Consider the following 17,554-nt stretch of genomic DNA (forward strand, 5'->3'; position numbering starts at 1 on the left):
CCCAGCGAGGGCCCGGGCGTTGGACGGTGGGGAGAAGGCAGCCGCGCTCCGAGTCGGGGGGGCACCGCCTCACCTCGGACACACCCCTGGGCCGAGGTCACTGGCCAGGGGCCCACAGGGGCCTCATGGACACCAGCACCGCCGCCCTGTCTTCAAGGGAGCCCTGGCTCCTTCTCTCCGCACCCAGGGCTAGGACCCCAACCTCCCGGCTGCTCTCCCCTTCATGCAGGCACCAGGCTCCCTGCAGCAGAGCCGCCCAGCTGGGCAGCAGGCAGCTGGGGCACTTCTGTCCGCCAGAGGAGACGCTGCGGGCACGCGCAGCTCCGGCCCCAGCCAGCTGGCCACGAGGCCGGGCACCCCATCCCACCCTCGGGCAGCCCTGCCCCGTGCCCCGCCCCTGCACCGCCCACCAACGCGGCAGGGGCAGGCTGAGGTGGAGCCACAGGGCCCTGCACCCTCTTTATACAGCGTGGCGGGTGGGCAGCAGGGGTTCCTGGAGAAATGACCCCACCTCCTCGAGTCCCTGTGCAGGGCCCGGCTCAGCATGACTCCCACCGCCCTCCGCCCCGGGCTCTAACCAGCAGCTGCCCCTGACAATGCCCCAGAGCCCAGAGGCGGGGTGCGGGCAGCATTGAGCAGGCTCCGGGGAGGCAAGCCCATGGGGGTGCTGCCGCTGAGCGCCCCTGCTGCCAAGCGGTACCCGAGACCCGCCTGGGCTGCTGGCGCCCTCAGAGCTGGACCCTGCTGCCAGCCCCACGCACGGAGCCTCCCGGACCCACACTGCCAGCCCTCGCTGCCTCCTGGACATCCGCACAGGGACCCCAGGCAATGCAGGCCAGGACCAGACCGGCGCCCCCCTCGGGGTCAACTCCCACGCAGCGCCCGCTGCCCACTCTCCTGCTGCGGGCACAGGGAGCCTTGGCTCGCCCCCAGGGTCAGGGTCAGCCTGGAGACGGGGTCGGAGCTGACCAGCAGCGGAGCATGGACTCCTGCACCCTAGAGGGGCGCCGCCCGGACGTGAGGCCAGCCCGTGGAAGGTGCCAGTCGGGTAAGACGGAGCCAAGAGGGCCTAAGTCCGGGGGGAGGCAGCCTGGACACGGCCACAGCAGAGCCCGAGGGGCCCCCAGCCTGCCAAGGGCGCAGCCACAAGGTGACCCCAGGTGGGCCCTGCCTGCCTCGTGAGAAGGCGCCGACCCTGCTGTCCCACCCTGAGCCACCACCCTCTCCCAAGGGAGATGGACTCCAGGGGCCCCGCCAAGCACCTGGCCCTCCACACAGCCCAGGGGGCCTGAAGCGCAGAGCCACACCCAGGTCTGAGGGCCAGCGGGGGCTGGGGTCCGTTGCCCCCACTTGCACCACCTCTGGACTCCCCCCCACCCAGCGCGACTGTGGGCACTGCCTGCTGGACGGGCCAGGGCCTGGGGCATAGGGAGGACCCCACTGAGTGGGTAGGGGAGCACAGGCTGGCCCCGCTGTGCGGTGCTGCAGGCAGCCAGTGTGGGAAGGGGGTGCCGTGCCGGCCCTCAGGGACCTGTTCCAGGGGAAACTCTCCCCAGGCTGCACGGTGGGCGGGAGGGGGTCGGGATGAGGCTGGAGAAGAGGCAGGGGCGACCGCATCTCAGGCTGCAGGACAAGCGTGGGACAGGGTAGGGCCGGCGGGGACAGTCTGGGCTGGGAGGAGGGGACACCCTGGGTCACCCCGCCCACAGCGGCCAGGGCTGCAGCAGGACAACCCAGCCCATCACCGTACTGCCAGCTGCTGGCTCTCCACTCCCTGCACCCCCGGCTCAGGCCTACACAGGGTCCCGGCTGCAACACCCTGCAGGCCTGGGGCCAGGGCTCGGCTTGCACCCACGGGCAGGCGGCTTCCTGGGGGCAGCAGGGCTGGGCTCCAGTGGTCTCAGCTCCCCGAGGGGCAGGTGATACCCTCTCCTGGAGCCCTGGGGCGGCTTAGTCCTGGGGTAGCACCACCTCTGGACAGTGCTCGCCGGCCGGCCCCCCCAGACTTGGGTGCGCCTCTGCCCTGAGCGTTCCTGCCGAGCCGGCACCCCCCCCAGAGTCTGCCCCCACTGCGCATGCCTCCCTGCTGGGCCCCATACCCACCGCTGGCCCTGTGGGGAGCCCCCCGAGCCAGGGACTGCTGCGACCACCCACCCCCACCTGGGGACACTGGCCTGATGCCCACCCTGTGCCCAGGAAGGTCTGCGGGCCCTGCCAGGGGTACCCTGGGCTCAGAACCAGGCGCCAACCTGGCCCTCACAGCAGCCAAAGGCTGACTGGGCTGTCTACAAGCCCTCTCTGGCCTGACAGGCATCCTCTGGGGGGGGGGGGTCCCCTCCAGGCTCCAGGGCGCCTCCCAGCCCGAGAAGGGCCATCAGCCAGGTTGGGCAACAGCACCTGAGCCTGCAGGCCCTTCCTCCCTGGGGCCTCTGGAGGCTGCCTCTAGGCAGGCTCGAACAGCCCCTCCACCCTCTAGAGCACAGCCTGCAGGGGTTGGGCCTGGGCCCATCTCCCGAGGACTCTCCCCAAGGTGGCCTGGGCAGCCACGCCCCAATGCTGCCCAGGCCACCTCCTGCAGTGCCCTTGGCCCCGCCCATGTAGGCGTGGGCCTGGCCCTCCACAGCCGTAACCTGGAGGCCAGGCAGGAGGCCCCACCACCGCTGGGCCCCCGGGCGCAGACCAGAGTGGGTGGGTGGGTGAGCTCCCTCCAAGAGCGTGGGGCCTCCTGGGTGCTCCCAGGGAGATGCCTGGGCCAGGGCAGGTCGGGTGGAGATCCGGCAGGGACAGCACTGGCCAGCTGCCCGACCCCTGGACACGCTGCAGCTGCTTGTGTGGTGGGACGGCACCCCCCCACCCCCGCCTGAGGGGGACCAGCTGCTGTGCACCCCTCCCGCCTGCTACCAGCTGGCGGAGCAGCCCCAGGGCCCAGACCCCTTGTCAGGCCCCTCCCCGGGCTCCTCCGTGGTCCCTGCCGGAGAGCCATGGGCCTGAGGTGTCTAGGCCCCCAGAGCCTAAGGCCACCAGGCCAGTCCAGCACCTGTGACCCTCAGGGCTTGGCCCTGGTCCCCCTATGCCTCTCTGACGGCCGGGGCACGGGCGAGGAAGGCTGGGCCCACAGGGGAGGGTGGATGCTGCTTGGCCCCCCCGCACCTGACCCTGGGCAAGGCCTACCTGCTCCAGGTCAAGAAGTGCCGGTCCCTCCGAGCCTTCCACCTGCCTCCAGACACTGGCCCTCCGAGGGCGGTGCTGGCTGGACCCAGGGCCACCTCTCGCCACCAAGCACAATGTGGGGGGAGGCCTTCAAGGGAGCCATTGTTCCCCCCCAGGCCCAGGGTCTGAATCCCCGATTGTCCCGGGAGCCGGGGCTGGACGGGGCCCAGAGAGGGAAGGGGCCTCCCCCAGCAGCCCCACGAGGCTGAGAGCAGCGGGGAACCCACCTCACCTGCCTGTAGCCTTTGGGGGTGGCCCAGCGCCCCCCTCTGCCTGCCGGCCCAGCTCCCACTCGCTCTTCTCTGTGCATCTGCGCTCTGGATGGAGCCCAGCCCGCCCCCCCACTTCCGCCTGGGCTCCCGACCTCCCCATCCATGCATCCTTTCAGGGCCCCCCGCGGGAGCGTGGCCCTGGCCCCCTGCTTCCGCCTACACCGCCTGCAGCAACCCTGGGTGGAGGAGCGGGAACTGGGGTGAAGAGGGGTCATGCTCCCCACGCAGGTCTCTGGTCCAGGCCCAGCCCTCAGGGTGGAGGGAGGGGGGCTGCTGGCCACGGGGCTGTTCTCCAGGCCTCCCACCCACCCCAGGCCGGGCCTGGCCAGGGCTCCCCAGAGCTGCAGGGATTGGGCCTGGGCCCATCTCCCGAGGACACTCCCAGGTGTAGCCCCCCCCCCAATGTCCAGGACAGACAGCCGGGCCAGGCACTGGCCAGAGTGGTTCAGCCTGCCCCTGGAGCCAGACCCGGGGCCTCCCCACAGCCTAGGCCCTAGGATGGAGAGCAGCCCAGCCCCGGGGGGCCCCCCGCCCCGCAGGGGAGGCCTGGAGGACGCTGGACAGCGGGGCAGAGGCGGGGCAGAGGAGCAGCCGACACAGCTACACAGTAGCGCAAGGCTTCTTTATTAGGGGGTCAGCCCCGCTCCCACCGAGGGGTGCAAGGCAGGAGCTGCAGCAAAGGGAGCCCCCAGACGTGTCGGCGCCCCCACCCCCGGTGCTGCCCGCTGGCCAGAGACCCAGGCCCGTCTGGGAAGGACACAGCCCGCGTGTCCTCAGGAAAGGAGGTTGGTCTCCTGCGCCTTCTTGATTTCCTGCCGGGAGAGAGGGAGAGGCTAGGGGGGTCCTGCCACACGCAGCTGCCCGGCACCCCTACGACCCCCTTCCCACCTCAGAGAGCGCCTCCTTCAGGACCCGGTAGGCCTCGTCCAGTCTGTCGTTGATGATGACCAGGTCGAACAGGCCGGGCTCCCTGCCTGGGGGGGGGGCAGGGCGGTGTAGGGGCCTTGCGGGCCTGGGTGTGGGGACCGGGGTCTGGGGACGGCAGCGGGTGGGGACAGGGGCCACTCACTGCTCTCCATGTCGGCCCGGGCAGCTGCCAGCCGCTTGGCCAGGCTCTCCTCCGTCTCCGTGTCTCTCTGCCGCAGCCGCTGCTCCTGCAGGTGCAGGAGTGTCAGCGTCTCCATCTCCACCTCCCGCCCCAGCCGCCCGCCCGCGGCCACGCACCAGCACGTCCAGCGAGGGCGGCTGCACGGAGATGCAGATGGGCCGCAGGTCGGTCTTCTTGATGCTGCGCACACCCTGCAGGTCCACGTCCAGCACGCAGATGCGGTTCAGGGCCTGCACGGCCTGCACGGCCGCCTTGCTGGGGGCACATGCGGGCTCAGGGGCGCAGGGCCTTGGCCCTGGCACAGCAACGAGACCGCCGCTGCCCCGTCCTGGACCCTGCACCTGCCCACCTCTGCCGGGTAGTACGGCCAGCAACCCCACAGGCAGGGCCCCCGAGGGGGAGCGGGAGGCCCCGTGTGTCCTGCCAGGCTCAGCGTGGACCCCACGCATGCCAGCAGCAAGCCCCAGGAGCTTCCTGCTGCGGCCCGCCTTGCCCGCAGGCTGGCCCTCACCTCCCACATCTGTGCCCCTACCATGGTCCTTTGGGGTTTCCGGGTCCCCCTGCCCATGTGGCAGCTAGCAGAAACCGTGTGGTTGGGGCTCCAGGGCACCCACCGAATCTAGGGGAGCTGCAGCCCCTGGTCACCATACCAGCGGCTGGGGACGGGTGGTGCAGAGGTCAGCCTGGGCCTTTCCTGAGCCAAGACAAGGTGAGTGGCCAAGAGCGGCGGCTTCCACTGGGGCCCGGAGCTGCCTCCTGGGCCGGAGGGGCCCCTGCGCAGCCCGCACCCCGAGATCCAGTCACTCCCACAGTGTGGCCAGCCAGGGCTGGAAGGGCCCAGAGAGCTGAAGGCTGCCCGGCCTGAGCTCGAACCCCGTCGGCCCACAGGAGCCCCGGGACTGCAGGGGGGAGCCCCGCCCACCTGGTGCCATAGAGATTGCCTGAGAACTCCGCGTGCTCGATGAAGTCGCCGGCGGCGATGTCCCGCTGCATGGCCTCCCTGGTCACGAAGTGGTACTCTGGGGGGGCCAGCAGCCTCAGCCCGGCCCTGCACACGGCCCGCCCACACCCGCCCGCCCCTGCGTTGTCCGGGGGGAGGGGCCTCTGCTGCGGCCGCGGGGCCAGCTCACCTCTGCCGTTCTCCTCTCCCGGCCGCGGGGTCCTCGTGGTGTCTGCAAATAAACACCCGTGACCACCCTGAAGCCCCAGCCCCGCCCCCGCCCCCGCCCCCCCACGGGCCGGGCCTCACGGGACACGCTGAAGCCGAAGAGGCCGCTGTGCTCCCGCAGCAGCATCTTGAGCAGGGTGCTCTTCCCCGCGCCCGATGGGCCACTCAGGACGATGGGCCTCGGGCCGGACATCCCTGCGGGCAAGGGGCGGATGTTAAGGGGCCCGAGGGACTGTGTTGTCCTTCCTGGGGCAGAGGGGAAGGAGGTGGCACAGCCCCCACCGCCCCACCCCCGCAGCTTGCGCCAGGGCTGGGTCGGGAGAGGCACATCCGGGTCCCCTTCCGGAGTTTCCTGGCGCACCCAGGGGTAGCTCCAGCAAGGCCGCGGGACACAGACTGTTCCAGGAACTGAGAAGCGCGGGGCTGACTGCTCAGGCCAGAGCTTCCTGCTTCCCTTCCGGGGAAGCTGGGGTGGGGGAAGGGTGCAGCAGGGCCCACACCTGGGGCTCATGCACCTGCCACAGGTGGGCGCACTTGTGGGGAGCCTGGGGGTATGAGCCCAGGCAGCAGATGCCCCAGCCTGACACCCCCCATTGCCCCAGGGCCCCGAGGCAGGATCCACCTCCCTAGTGAGGTACAGCCGGAGCCTCCCCGAGCCAGGGGCGAGCAGACAGCTGTTCAGACAAGCTGGGGCTGCGATGGGTGGCTGCCCCCAGCACTGGCCCCTCCCAGGGTCTCAGCCCTGGGCCCAGGAGTGGAGGGAGGCTGTGCGCAGCAGCTGCCCAACCACTCAGTGCCAGTGGAGTCAGGGAGGCCCGGTACAGTGGGGCCAGCGTCACAGTCGGCACCGCCTGGGGGCCTGCCTGCAGTGGAGGGGACCCAGGAGGCCTGGGACCAGCCGGGGGGCTCCCACCCAGCCCTGGCCGGGATGCGTCCTGATCCGCAGTGTGGGCTGGCTCCGTAATCCCGACTAAGCCTGGAGTACAGCGCGGGCCCGATGGAGCTACTGGGAGGAGCAGGAAGAAGGGCTGCCCCACACCTCCGCACCCCAGGCTCCTGCCGAGAGAGACTCCAACCCTGGGGCAGGGAGGCCCCACAACGATCACACCACCCAGACACATGGTCATGCACAGCCACTCACACACACACGTGCCCAGCTCCACGCCCACCACCAGCCACCGCAGGGTCAGCACCCCCTCCTCAGGCCTGCACCCCACCTCTGTCCTGACCTCTCAGGTGCAGAGCCAGGGGCGCTGTCTCCACACAGCCCAGCCCCACCTTCCAGGACGCAGGAACACAAGCTACTGGGGCGGGGCTGTCCAGGCCGAGGCCTGCCCCTTCCTTTGCACACCTCAGAGGACTCCAGGGCACACTGGGCCAAGGAGGGACCTACAGCCGTCGCCCGCTCCAGGGCACCCCTCCTGTTCTTTCCTACCAGAATGGGGTCACCTTCCTTTCTCTGCCAACCACATGACGACACCTCTATGTCCCCTTGCCTCCCCAGCTGTCAGAAGGCGGATGTGCCACCCTGAGGGGGCCGAGGTGCTTGGGCCTTGCAGAGCAGGGGGCGAGGGTGTGGCCTGAAGACACCTCAAGGACCCTCCACCTGCATCCTCCACGCAGGGACAGACTGAGCTCACCAGTTCCGGTCAAAGATCAGACGCGAGCGCCCTGGTAGCCACACCCCCAGGGCTGTGTCCGGCAGGGGGAGAGTTGGGGCACACGTGGGTGGCGTGAAATTCACTGTCAGTGCAAGACAGGCACGCGGCCCTATGGGGGTGAGGGGAGGTCTGCCCACCCCTCACAACAAACAAGCCCGGGTCTAGGAGACTCAGGGATGAACAAAATGCACGAAAGCCCACTCTGAGGGTAGCCGCTCCGCACCCCCCCGGGGGCCGTCCAGGCCTCCTCCCCCGGCCCCTCCGGCTGGCCACCCTCCCCCAGTCGGCAAAGACGTCGCCTTCCTACAGGCCGGGGGCGCTGGTCGGGACGGCCAGGCCGCGGCACCCCGGCGTGGCCTGGGGACGCTCGCGCCCAGGGTGCGGGGCTCTGAGCCGGGGCCACCCCGGGGGGCATCGGGCGCCCGCTCCGCCCGGTCAGCCCCTCGGCTCCGGCGCGGCATCCGCTCGCCCTCACCACGCCGGCCGGGCGTCCCGAGGCTGCCGCTGCGCTTCGAGGCTGACACGGGAAGCGGCTTCTCCCCTGGCCGAGAGCGAGGACCAGCGCGCAGGGAACGCCCCGGGGGCGCCCTCCGCGCGTCCGCCCGGCCCGAGACCGGCCGCCCCCGCCGCCGCCGGCCCCGCGCGGGGCCCTGGAGGCGCCGGCCGCGCGCCGCGGAGGAGCCGGGTGGAGGACGCGCGCCCCGCAGGGCCCGGGGCCGCCACTCACCGTCCGAGGGGGCTCGGCCCAGGGCGGCCGCCGCTAGCCCGGCCAGCGGGCGCCGCAGCATCAGCAGCCGCCGCGTCCGCCTCCGGCCGCACGTCCTAGCGGCGCGCCGGCCCGCCCGCCCGCGCCCGGGACACGTCACCGCCGCGCCCCGGCCCCGCCCCGCCGCGCGGGCCCCGCCCCCTGCCCCGTCCCACCGCGCAAGCGCGGGCCAGCCCTCCCCGGCCCCCCGCCACGTCTCGGCCCGCGCCGGCGACGCCGCGCCCGCTGATGACGGAAGGGCGGCTACGCGCTGCGATTGGCCGCCCGCGCGCCGGCCCTCGTGCGCGCGGCCCAGACCGAACGCCCGAACGCCCGAACGCCCTGCCTCCCGGCCCGCGGCGTGGGGGCCGCTGGTCCTCGAGCCGCCGCGGAGGTCAGTGAAGGGCGCGGGTCAGGGGCGCGCGGGCCGGGGGGGGCGCGGGGACGGAAGCGCCCGCTCGCTCGTGCGTGGCGTCTCGTTCCCGACGTCGGAGGGAGCGTCCCTGCGCTGACCTCCGGGGCCACCCGGGCCGGCGCGGCGGGCCCGACGCAGACACCCGGGGAGACAGGGCGCCGCAGGCGGCCCGACGCCCGGCCCCCGGGCCAGCGTGGCCCCTTCCTCCCGGGACTGGGGGAGAACTAAGTGATCTGGGCGCCAACCCGGCCCTTTGCGTCTGCTCTGTCCTTGGAGGCGCTCCGCGGCCAACCGACCGGGGGGCGCCGACCCCGCTCAGCCCACTGACTCACCATCCTTGGGGCCAGGACCAGGACAGCCGTAGGCAGGGGCTTCTGCTGCCCGCCCAGAGCTGAGACCCGGATGGGCTGCTGAGACCGGCAGTAACACGCCTGGCCAGCGGGCTTGGGTCCATGGCTTCGTTCCTGGCCGGGACTTGATGAGGCTTAATTCGATGGAAAGCCTGTCTTTCCAAAAGATCTCATCTCTTTGCCCAGAAGATTGCACGCCAGGCCTGTTGACTGACCCTCGACTTCACAGAACACCGGGCTCTCAGGAAGAATGGCATCCGAGGGCAGCCTGCTTCGGTAAGTACCGGTTTCCAGGCTGTTGTGGGCCCACCAGGGGGGATGCCAACCTGTAGCCTTAGACCGTGCTACCTCAGGGCAGCTTCCTGTGTGTGTTTCTATCTGGAGAACACACAGCTCTTAGAGATGGGGTACTTATGAATACATCCTTTGGGTGGGCTTTTGAGGCAGGAAGGAAATAGCTAACCAGACTCAACTGCTCACTGTCCTACTCGGAGCCTGCAGCTCAGCCTAGCTCCCTCCTGTTCTTTCTACTGGAACTGCCTCTCCATCTGCCATCCCCTCCTCCCCTGGACTCCCCAAGACAAGAACTGCTGCCATTGGAGAGAATGAGTGCAAGTTTCCCGTTTCTGGGGAATTGGGGGAAAGGGACAGAGCTTCTGGAGCTGGTGCTTGTGTGGAGATGGAGTAGGGACTCTGGCTGTAGTGCTCCCTGGAGAGTTCTTGTCCTGGGACAAGTTCTTGTCAAATTTGTTGTTACCTCCTATTTGGCTTCAGCCCCACCAGGGCCCCTTCCCAGGGCACCAGCAGAGAGGGCATTCAGGACCTCCTTTAACTCTCACCACCTCCCAAAGGCCATGGCTTCTGACAATACCTTCTGGTATCCCCACATTTGGGTCAGGGACAGATGTGGAAGTCGTAACGACGGGTACTTCCCTGGAAGTCATTTTCTGGTCCCACACTGAGCCCAGCACCTGCACTGGGCAGCCGTGCCTCATCAGAGCCAGCCGTGCTGGGCCTGCTGCATCCCGGCTGCTGTCCTGTCTCCTAAGCTGCCTGGGAACCTTGTATGCTGCTTCTCGGCCTCCTCTGCCTGGGCATGGGATGAGAGCAGCTCTGACCATGACCTGCCCCTGGTGGCCACTCCCTCCCCATAGGAGCTGGCTGGCCTAGGCCACATGGGAACTCTGGCCCCAGTACTGGCCACTGACCTCTGTGCGTGTGTCTGCAGCCTGCTGCGGCAGTGTGTGCTAACGGGCTGCCGCCCGCATGTGTCCTGGCGGGCCGCCAGCAGCAGAGCCTCCCTTACACGCCTGCACCGGCAGAACTACGCACGCCTCTACCCTGTGCTCCTGGTCAGGCAGGATGGCTCCACCATCCACATCCGCTACCGAGAGCCACGAAGGATGCTGGTGGTGAGCTCCCTCCCAAGGTGCAGGGCGGGACCGTGGGGACTGAGGGCTTGGAGCACAGCAGCATAAGGGTGAGCCAGGGCAGGGCAGCTGGGCAGAGGGTGGACTGGTGCACGCTGCACAGCCAGACCTCTCTGCAGTAGCAAGCTGCACCTTTGATTGAATCAAGTCCTTTTCGAGAATAAAGGCTTAGAAGGTGGAGGAAGGCCAACAGCGGCGGAAGAAACTTGGGGAAGTGGAGGGGAGAGGGTCTCCTGGCCCCTTGCCCGCCCTCCCCATCTCCTAGCCAGGGGCGCACCGCTCCCTTCCTGCAGATGCCTGTGGACCTGGACAGCCTGTCCCCAGAGGAGCGGCGGGCGAGGTTCCGGAAACGTGAGGCCCAGCTCCTTGTGAAGAAGGAGGAGGAGCCGATGCTGGGCGATGACTTTGATGTGGAGCGGTACAAGCGGTTCTGGACCAAAAAGTGATGGCCTGCAGGCCTCCGGGCTGGGGCCCCCATGGAGGCGGGAGGGGTCTTAAAGCTCACCTTCTCCAGGCTGCCTCCACCTTGTCTTTTGTCCTCGTCACCTTGCCCAGAGGACCTGACCCATAGTCCACTGTGGGGCTGCAGATTGGGTCAAATTGTGATTCTGGAACAAGATTCAAAGAGCATATGGGCCCGTTGAAGTGGGAGGAGAAATGCAGACACCGAAGGTGCTGCTCTCACTGCAGGAAGTGCCTGCAGCACCATGTGGGGCCCCTGGGCTCTGGAGCCTCCTAGTCCTGGCACTGTTGAATCTCAGGTCAGCCGGGGCTCCCCCAGAGGGGCATGGCAGGTATGGGAGCGGTGGGAGGAGCTGATGCTTGCAGTGGAAGGTGGTGCTGCCCTGCCTCCTCCAGCTGGCCTGCCCCAGCCCAGACTGCTGGCCTGCCGCTACTGTGGAGGGCTCGCTCTTGGGGCGGGATTCCGAACCTTTCCCAGCACACTGAGCTGGCCAGGCTGGGCCTCCCCTTTCCCGCCCTTGGTGGTCATTGCCTCGTTCAGGTGTCAGCAGGCAGGCACAAGTAGGCAGCCTGTGGAGAAGAGCCGGGGCCACTCAGGATGAGGCTGGCCTGAGACGCACCTTTGGACCCCACTCCCCTGCTGGCCAGGGGAGCACACCTGCTGTTGCAGGGTGTGTGGGCTGCCCCAGCTTGTGCCCCCACCCCCCAGTCACTGCTCCCTCGCCATGCAGCGTTGGGTGTCCGCCACTGGCTCGCCCCAGCCCATTCTCACCCAGACAGCCTCCTGGGAGGCCTGGCTCTTCCAGCTGCTGCCCCGCTTCCCTCCTCTGCAGGGGAGATGCCCCGCCTGACCTCCCGCAGGTGGCCGGGGTACTGGAGACCCTGGAGCAAGGCAGGCTTTGTTCGCAGAGGACGCGGGGCCGGGGCCAGGCGTGTCCAGCACAGGCCACTGGGTGTAGCAGACGCGGGGATTGAGCCCCCGCCTGGCGACCGCTGACTTGGGCCCGAGCAGGTCTGGTCCGGCAGGCCGGTCTGCGCCCGCCCCTTCCTGGGAGGCGGGACCTCCGTCCTCGGGCCCCTGTGCGCCCGCCCCGGGCCGCCCTCGGGGCGTCAGATGCCGTCCACGCCGCGGTCCCGACCCGCCGGCGGGGCGGGGGCCGGCGCGCGACCCCGCTGTCCGCGTCGCCAGGGCGCAGGCGCGGGCGTGACGTCACTGCGCGCGACGCGGAGCGGGGCCGGACGGGCGGCAAGATGTTCGGCTCCAGCCGGGGCGGCGTGCGCGGCGGGCAGGACCAGTTCAGCTGGGAGGACGTGAAGACCGACAAGCAGAGGGAGAACTACCTGGGTGGGCGCCGGGCGGGGCGCGGGGGCTGGCGGGGGGCCGGGGGCTGGGGAGCGGGCCTGGGAGGGGCGGGGCCGGGGCGCGGGGGCTGGCGGGGGGCTGGGGGGAGGGCGGGGGCTGGCGGGGGGCCGGGCGCGGCGGGGCCGGGGGGCTGGGGGGAGGGCGGGGGGCTGGCGGGCCGCCCCCCGCGCGCGACGGACACGGCGCTGCGTCCCCGCAGGCAACTCGCTGATGGCCCCGGTGGGCCGCTGGCAGAAGGGCCGCGACCTCACCTGGTACGCCAAGGGCCGGGCGGACGGCGCGGGGCTGAGCCGCGAGCAGGAGCTGGCCGCCGTCAAGCAGGCGGAGCGCGAGGCGCTCATGGCGGCGCTGTGAGTGCGCCGCTGGGGGCGGGGCCGCGCGGGCGGGGGCGCGGGGCTCCGCGGGCGGGTGGGGCGAGGCCCGCCGCCCCCCGCCCGAGCTCTGAAGCCCGCGCGCCCCCGCAGCGGCTACAAGAACGTGCGGAAGCAGCCCACCGGCCTGAGCAAGGAGGTGAGGGCCGCCCGGAGGGAGGGCGGGCGGGCGGGCGGGCGCGCGCCGATCCGGGCGGCGGCCAGCGCCTGCTCCTCGCCCCGCAGGACTTCGTGGAGGTCTGTAAGCGGGAAGGAGGTGACCCCGAGGATAAGGGCGTGGACCGGCTCCTGGGCCTGGGGAGCTCCAGGTGCGCGCGGGGCCCCAGGGGCGCGGGCGCGGGGCCGGCCTCCTGCAGCGGGACCGGGGGCTGACCGCGGAGGCGTCTCGCCCGCCTCCCCGCAGCGGCTCCGCCGGCCGAGTGGCGCTGTCCCGAGAAGACAAGGAGGCCGCCAAGCTGGGGCTGTCCGTGTTCACGGTAATGGGCCGCCGCCGCCGGGGTCCCCCGCCTCGGGGGGGGGGGGCGGGGGGGTCTGAGTGCCTGTTTGTTGCGGGCCTGGCGGGCGTCCCCCGGGGTATCCTCCCAGTTTCTGGGCCACCAAACCGGAGCTCCCCTTGGCAGCACCACCGCGTGGAGAGCGGCCGGCCGGGGGCCTCCCCGACCTCAGCCAGGAAGAAGCCACGCTCGGAGGAGAAGGCCGAGCCGGGGTAAGGGGCCTGGCAGAGCCCAGAGCTCTGCATCCTCCCCCTCGGGGAGCTTCTGGAGGCGGAGCTGCAGGGCCAGGGGGGTCAGGCGCGAGATAGCCAGAGGCCGAGCAAGGGGGTGAGGGCGGCAAGGGGTGGGTGCAGGCCAGCTCGGCGCAGGGGGTCGTGGGCTGGCCGCACAGCCTGTCCTGTGAGGTGGAGATGGCCACGTGGCCAGCGGCCTCTGCAGTGGCTGCTCCAGCGCGGGGCCTGGGCCTGGCGAGAAGCTCCTCCAAAGCCTGTTGTGCCCACCTGTCCGGGAACCCCACAGCCCGGACAGCCACAGAAAGAGCAGGAAAGAGAAGAAGAAAAAGAAGAAAAAGAAACACAAGAAAGAGAAAAAGAAAGAAAAGGAGCACCGGAAAGGGGGAGCTTCGTCCCCCTCGCCCACCAGGTGGGTCCCCTGCAGTGGGTCCAGCTGGGCAGGCAGAGCCGCAGGGCGGGCTCACACCTGGTTATCTCCTAGGCCCACTGGCTCCAACCCGCCCTCCCCACGCTGCAAGAGGAGACGCCACAACAGTGACTGAGGCCACTCTGCTGGGGACAGAACCATGGAGCCGGAGGGTGCTCCCGGCTCCCCGGGAGCCCAGAGCATGGCCTCTGCCCCCACCCACCCCCAGTAGCCTAACTGTGGCCAAGTATCCTGTCCAGCTTTTACTTTTCTTCTGTCAACTGGCTTTGTACTTAAATAAATGTATTTTAAGTGAAGTTTACTCAAACAAAGTGGAGATGAGGCACGCGGCCTGGCCCTGCTGGGAGATCTGGGTACACGGGCAGCCTCCGTGGTCACGCAGGGTCCAGGCCGCCGGCAGGGAGGCAGAGGGGCCCAGCCAAGGTGGGCACTTCTGGCGGGAGGGATGGCCCTGCCAGGGTGCGGTCTCCAGTCACGGGAGAGGGTGTGCGCCCAGAACCACCTAGCTCCCCCACCTTGGGCCACCCAGGTGGGAGCTCTTGCGAGCCCCCTCCACCTGGGCTGTGCGGGTTGACGGGTGGGGTGCAAGGGCTGGCTGCCCCCACCACGGCTAAGGCAGCCGTGTGATGCTTGACCAGAGGACCCACCCCAGGCAGGGCAGAGGGCAGGCTGGGGCCAAGGAGAGGGTTGGCAAGGGGTGCCACCGAGGCCCACCCTTCCCGGGTGTGAGGGGGCAACGGCAGGGCAGGAGGGGCGGGCTGTCCATCGGCCGCACCAAAGCACTGGAGAGCCCGCAGAATAGTTAAGAGAGTTTATTCTAATAGCTATAATTACAGTGCTCGTCTGTCAAATGAAAACTGAAGACAAGTATACAAAACGGTTGATTACTAATCGTGTATTGAAAGCAGTTAAGAGATTCCACAACACCAAATAAACCACTTGTGAGGTTTCCCCAAGTTAAGTTTAACATCTCCAGCTTCCTCAGTGTTTATCAAAATACAAAAGAAAAAAAAAGTAGAGGTTGTCGTCTTCGATGGCAAATCTGACCCTTGCAGGCGGAGGGAGTGAAAGCACGGGTAGCCGGGGCTCCGGGGTTGTGGCGCTGGGGGGACGGTCCTGTCCGCCCACACTCCCGCTGCCGAGACCCCAGCGGGCCTGGGGTGACCGAGTGGCAGACAGGGCTCTGCTCCGGCCAGAGGGCCCCACGCGGACCCAAGGGAAGGTCAGGTCCTTCCCGGGAGTCCGAGCGGCTGGCAGCAGCCCCAGCCAGTCTCCTGGGCAGCCGTTTAAGCACAAATACAAGCACAGACGCGATGGGGACGGGGCGACCCGAGACAGCAAATCACAGGGACCCAATTGTGACCATGCAGAATGGGTGGCGTGCGGCGCCAGCAGCACAAGACCGCACGCAGGCCGCTCCTGCAGCATCTCCAGAGGCACGTCTCTCCCTCTGTGTGTTCAAGTGTTCTCACCTTGTGTTTTGAACTATTTTTAAAAATGCACTGAGTTCGGGTTAAAAACCAAAATGGATCTCAACACAGATCTGGAGCCCAGAGGACACGTGGGGCATCTGACCCAGCACTCCTGGGGCCGCAAGTGCCTGCCATCCCTTCTCAGCACTGAACGGTGGGTTGATTCTCTTTTTTTTTTTTTTTTACAATAAAAAAAGCTGAGTAAGATTGCATAGAGTACCAGAAACTGCCTCACTAGAAACAAAAACTATTTACATTAAATAAAACCCGGCTGCAGCTCGCCCGCACATTTACAGCTTGGTGAAGCGCTGGCCAGCCCGGAGACAGCTTCTGGCACTCACACCACAGGTGCACGTTTGCCACATGAGAGAAAAGCGAGGGCAGAGAGGGGGTGAGGGAGGGGGGCGCAGGCTCACTTCTGGTTCCGGAGCTGATTGGACAGCCAGTCCAGTCCCTCATAGAGCCCGTCCCCGCTGGTGGCGCAGGTGGCCTGAATGTACCAGTTCCTGTGGCGCAGCGAGTGCAGGCCCAGCTTGTCCGTGATCTCGGCGGCATTCATGGCGTTGGGGAGGTCCTGGTGGGAAGGGCAGGCGGCCGGTGGGTGAGCATGGCCCTGCGCCGCGCCCCGCCCCGCCCCGCGCCCCAGAGCCCCATGCGCACCTGCTTGTTGGCGAACACGAGCAGGACGGCGTCCCTGAGCTCATCCTCAGCCAGCATCCGCATGAGCTCCTCGCGGGCCTCGTTCACGCGCTCGCGGTCGTTACTATCCACCACGAAGATCAGGCCTGCAAAGCAGGGGGCGTCAGTGCGGGCACCAGGACACACCCCGCCCCCTCCCGCAGGCGCGCCGGGAAGAGCAGGAGGGTCAGCCGCGCCCACCCTGCGTGTTCTGGAAGTAGTGGCGCCACAGAGGCCGGATCTTGTCCTGGCCGCCCACGTCCCACACGGTGAAGCTGATGTTCTTGTACTCCACGGTCTCCACGTTGAAGCCTGGGGAGCACAGGCTGGTAAGTGCCCTGCCCCTGCCCCCCACGCCCCGCCCCCCAGGGCCGGCCCGCACCTATGGTGGGGATGGTGGTCACGATCTCGCCCAGCTTCAGCTTGTACAGGATGGTGGTCTTCCCGGCGGCGTCCAGGCCCACCATGAGGATGCGCATCTCTTTCTTGCCAAAAAGGCCTTTGAAGAGGTTTGCAAAGATATTCCCCATCCTCGCAGACAGAGGGAGCAACACTGGCCAGAGAAACCTGCGACGAAGAGCCTTGAGCTGCTTCTGCGCCACTGGGGAGCAGCACAGAGCAGGCGCCCCGGGGAGCGGATCCCCAACGTAAAATGCCCGGCCCCCCTGTCCACTGGAGCCCCCAAATCACCCCCCCCCCCCGCGGGGAGGCTGGGGCCAAAGGCGCGAAGGTGACCAGAATCTGAGGCAGTCGCTACCAGCGTCTCTGCAAGGGACACCCCAAACCAGATGCTGCCGGCTCAGGCCCACCCCGGCTGACCACGGTGCCCACGCACACACCCGGCCTCTCAGGTGCGAGGGCCTCTTCCTGGGGCCGCAGACGAGCCCAGGGGTCTCATCGGGGAGGCCATCCCACGGTCCACAGTGCCACGTGGGGTTACAAACGCTCACCCCAGGATCCTGGGCTGGGCAGGAAAGCGGGAGACCCGGGGAGAAGCCCGCCCCAGACCCACAGGACAGGACCAAGGTGCTGCCTAGACAGCTGCCCAGAGCCACCAGCGGCCTCACCCACCCAGCACTTTCATTCTGTAACGGTTCTATCGCCCAACGAGGATTTAGGAAAAAGCGGCCACTGTCCCCAAGCCCTGAGGTACAGCCAGAAAGCAGGAGCGGCCACGCCTCCGACACGAAACGCTGCGCGTGCTCCCGGCAGGCGAGGCCAGGCACGGTGCCCCGCCGCAGCTCCAGCGCCGGCCTCCAGACTCTGCTCCCACTGCTGGAGTCAGAGGCCAGTCTGCGGAGCAAGGCTGGCACCCCAGCAGCACACGTGCAGTGCCCAGCTCCAGCCCTCCCAGGCCAGCACCCATGTTTCCTGGCAGAGCCCCCGCCAGAGGACACCGGGTCCAGCCACTCCCTCTAGTCCTCTGTGTCTACCCAGGGAGCCTCTTCCCCATTTAACAAAGGCCCTGGGGGGCCTCCCTGGAGGCGCAGGGGTTAAGCAGAGCACTAAGGAGCTGCCTGCAGTCAGGGGCAGCATGACTGCGACCCCAGGCCAGGGAGTGACCTCCAGGGCGCAGCAGACCTCTCTTGTCTCCCCGCTGCTCCCCTCAGCAGTGGATTTCAGTGGGTCCACCTGTTCTGCTCCCCACTGTCTCTAGGGAATCCTCTGACCCCCGCACCTCTGGCCTGCACCCCA

At 68.6% G+C, this 17,554-nt stretch overlaps 4 protein-coding genes across 6 annotated transcripts; 2 read left to right on the forward strand and 2 right to left on the reverse strand.

The window, feature by feature from the left end:
• Positions 1-4,118: 4,118 nt before the first annotated feature.
• On the reverse strand, positions 4,119-8,255 carry GUK1 (guanylate kinase 1). Its single transcript, XM_084243537.1, has 8 exons — positions 8,147-8,255; positions 5,840-5,953; positions 5,721-5,762; positions 5,513-5,609; positions 4,707-4,845; positions 4,552-4,636; positions 4,371-4,456; positions 4,119-4,294 (listed from the first exon to the last, which is right to left on the reverse strand). The coding sequence occupies exons 1-8, from the start codon at positions 8,205-8,207 to the stop codon at positions 4,256-4,258; spliced, it is 663 nt and encodes a 220-aa protein (XP_084099663.1). The 5' UTR covers positions 8,208-8,255; the 3' UTR covers positions 4,119-4,255.
• A 224-nt stretch (positions 8,256-8,479) lies between these two features.
• MRPL55 (mitochondrial ribosomal protein L55) lies at positions 8,480-10,865 on the forward strand. 2 transcript variants are annotated; one of them, XM_084241841.1, is made up of 4 exons: positions 8,480-8,558; positions 9,119-9,205; positions 10,158-10,341; positions 10,653-10,865. In XM_084241841.1, the coding sequence occupies exons 2-4, from the start codon at positions 9,180-9,182 to the stop codon at positions 10,803-10,805; spliced, it is 363 nt and encodes a 120-aa protein (XP_084097967.1). In that variant the 5' UTR covers positions 8,480-8,558; positions 9,119-9,179; the 3' UTR covers positions 10,806-10,865. The 2 variants fall into 2 exon arrangements, with proteins under 2 accessions (XP_084097967.1, XP_084097966.1); XM_084241840.1 differs by having other exon boundaries at positions 8,482-8,558; positions 9,116-9,205.
• A 1,176-nt stretch (positions 10,866-12,041) lies between these two features.
• Positions 12,042-13,968, forward strand: LOC311177551 (multiple myeloma tumor-associated protein 2 homolog). The gene is made up of 8 exons (XM_084243695.1): positions 12,042-12,166; positions 12,384-12,534; positions 12,649-12,694; positions 12,781-12,863; positions 12,959-13,031; positions 13,176-13,261; positions 13,569-13,691; positions 13,764-13,968. Exons 1-8 carry the CDS (start codon positions 12,073-12,075, stop codon positions 13,822-13,824), a joined length of 717 nt encoding a protein of 238 aa, XP_084099821.1. The 5' UTR covers positions 12,042-12,072; the 3' UTR covers positions 13,825-13,968.
• A 1,625-nt stretch (positions 13,969-15,593) lies between these two features.
• On the reverse strand, positions 15,594-16,389 carry ARF1 (ARF GTPase 1; the record flags this gene model as incomplete). 2 transcript variants are annotated; one of them, XM_084244360.1, is made up of 4 exons in its annotated part: positions 15,594-15,755; positions 15,842-15,966; positions 16,061-16,171; positions 16,242-16,389. In XM_084244360.1, the coding sequence occupies 4 exons, from the start codon at positions 16,387-16,389 to the stop codon at positions 15,594-15,596; spliced, it is 546 nt and encodes a 181-aa protein (XP_084100486.1). The 2 variants fall into 2 exon arrangements, with proteins under 2 accessions (XP_084100486.1, XP_084100487.1); XM_084244361.1 differs by lacking the exon at positions 16,061-16,171.
• Between the last annotated feature and the right edge of the window lie 1,165 nt (positions 16,390-17,554).

The sequence above is a fragment of the Talpa europaea genome (assembly GCF_964194135.1).
Source record: "Talpa europaea genome assembly, chromosome: 9".
Lineage (NCBI taxonomy): Eukaryota > Metazoa > Chordata > Mammalia > Eulipotyphla > Talpidae > Talpa > Talpa europaea.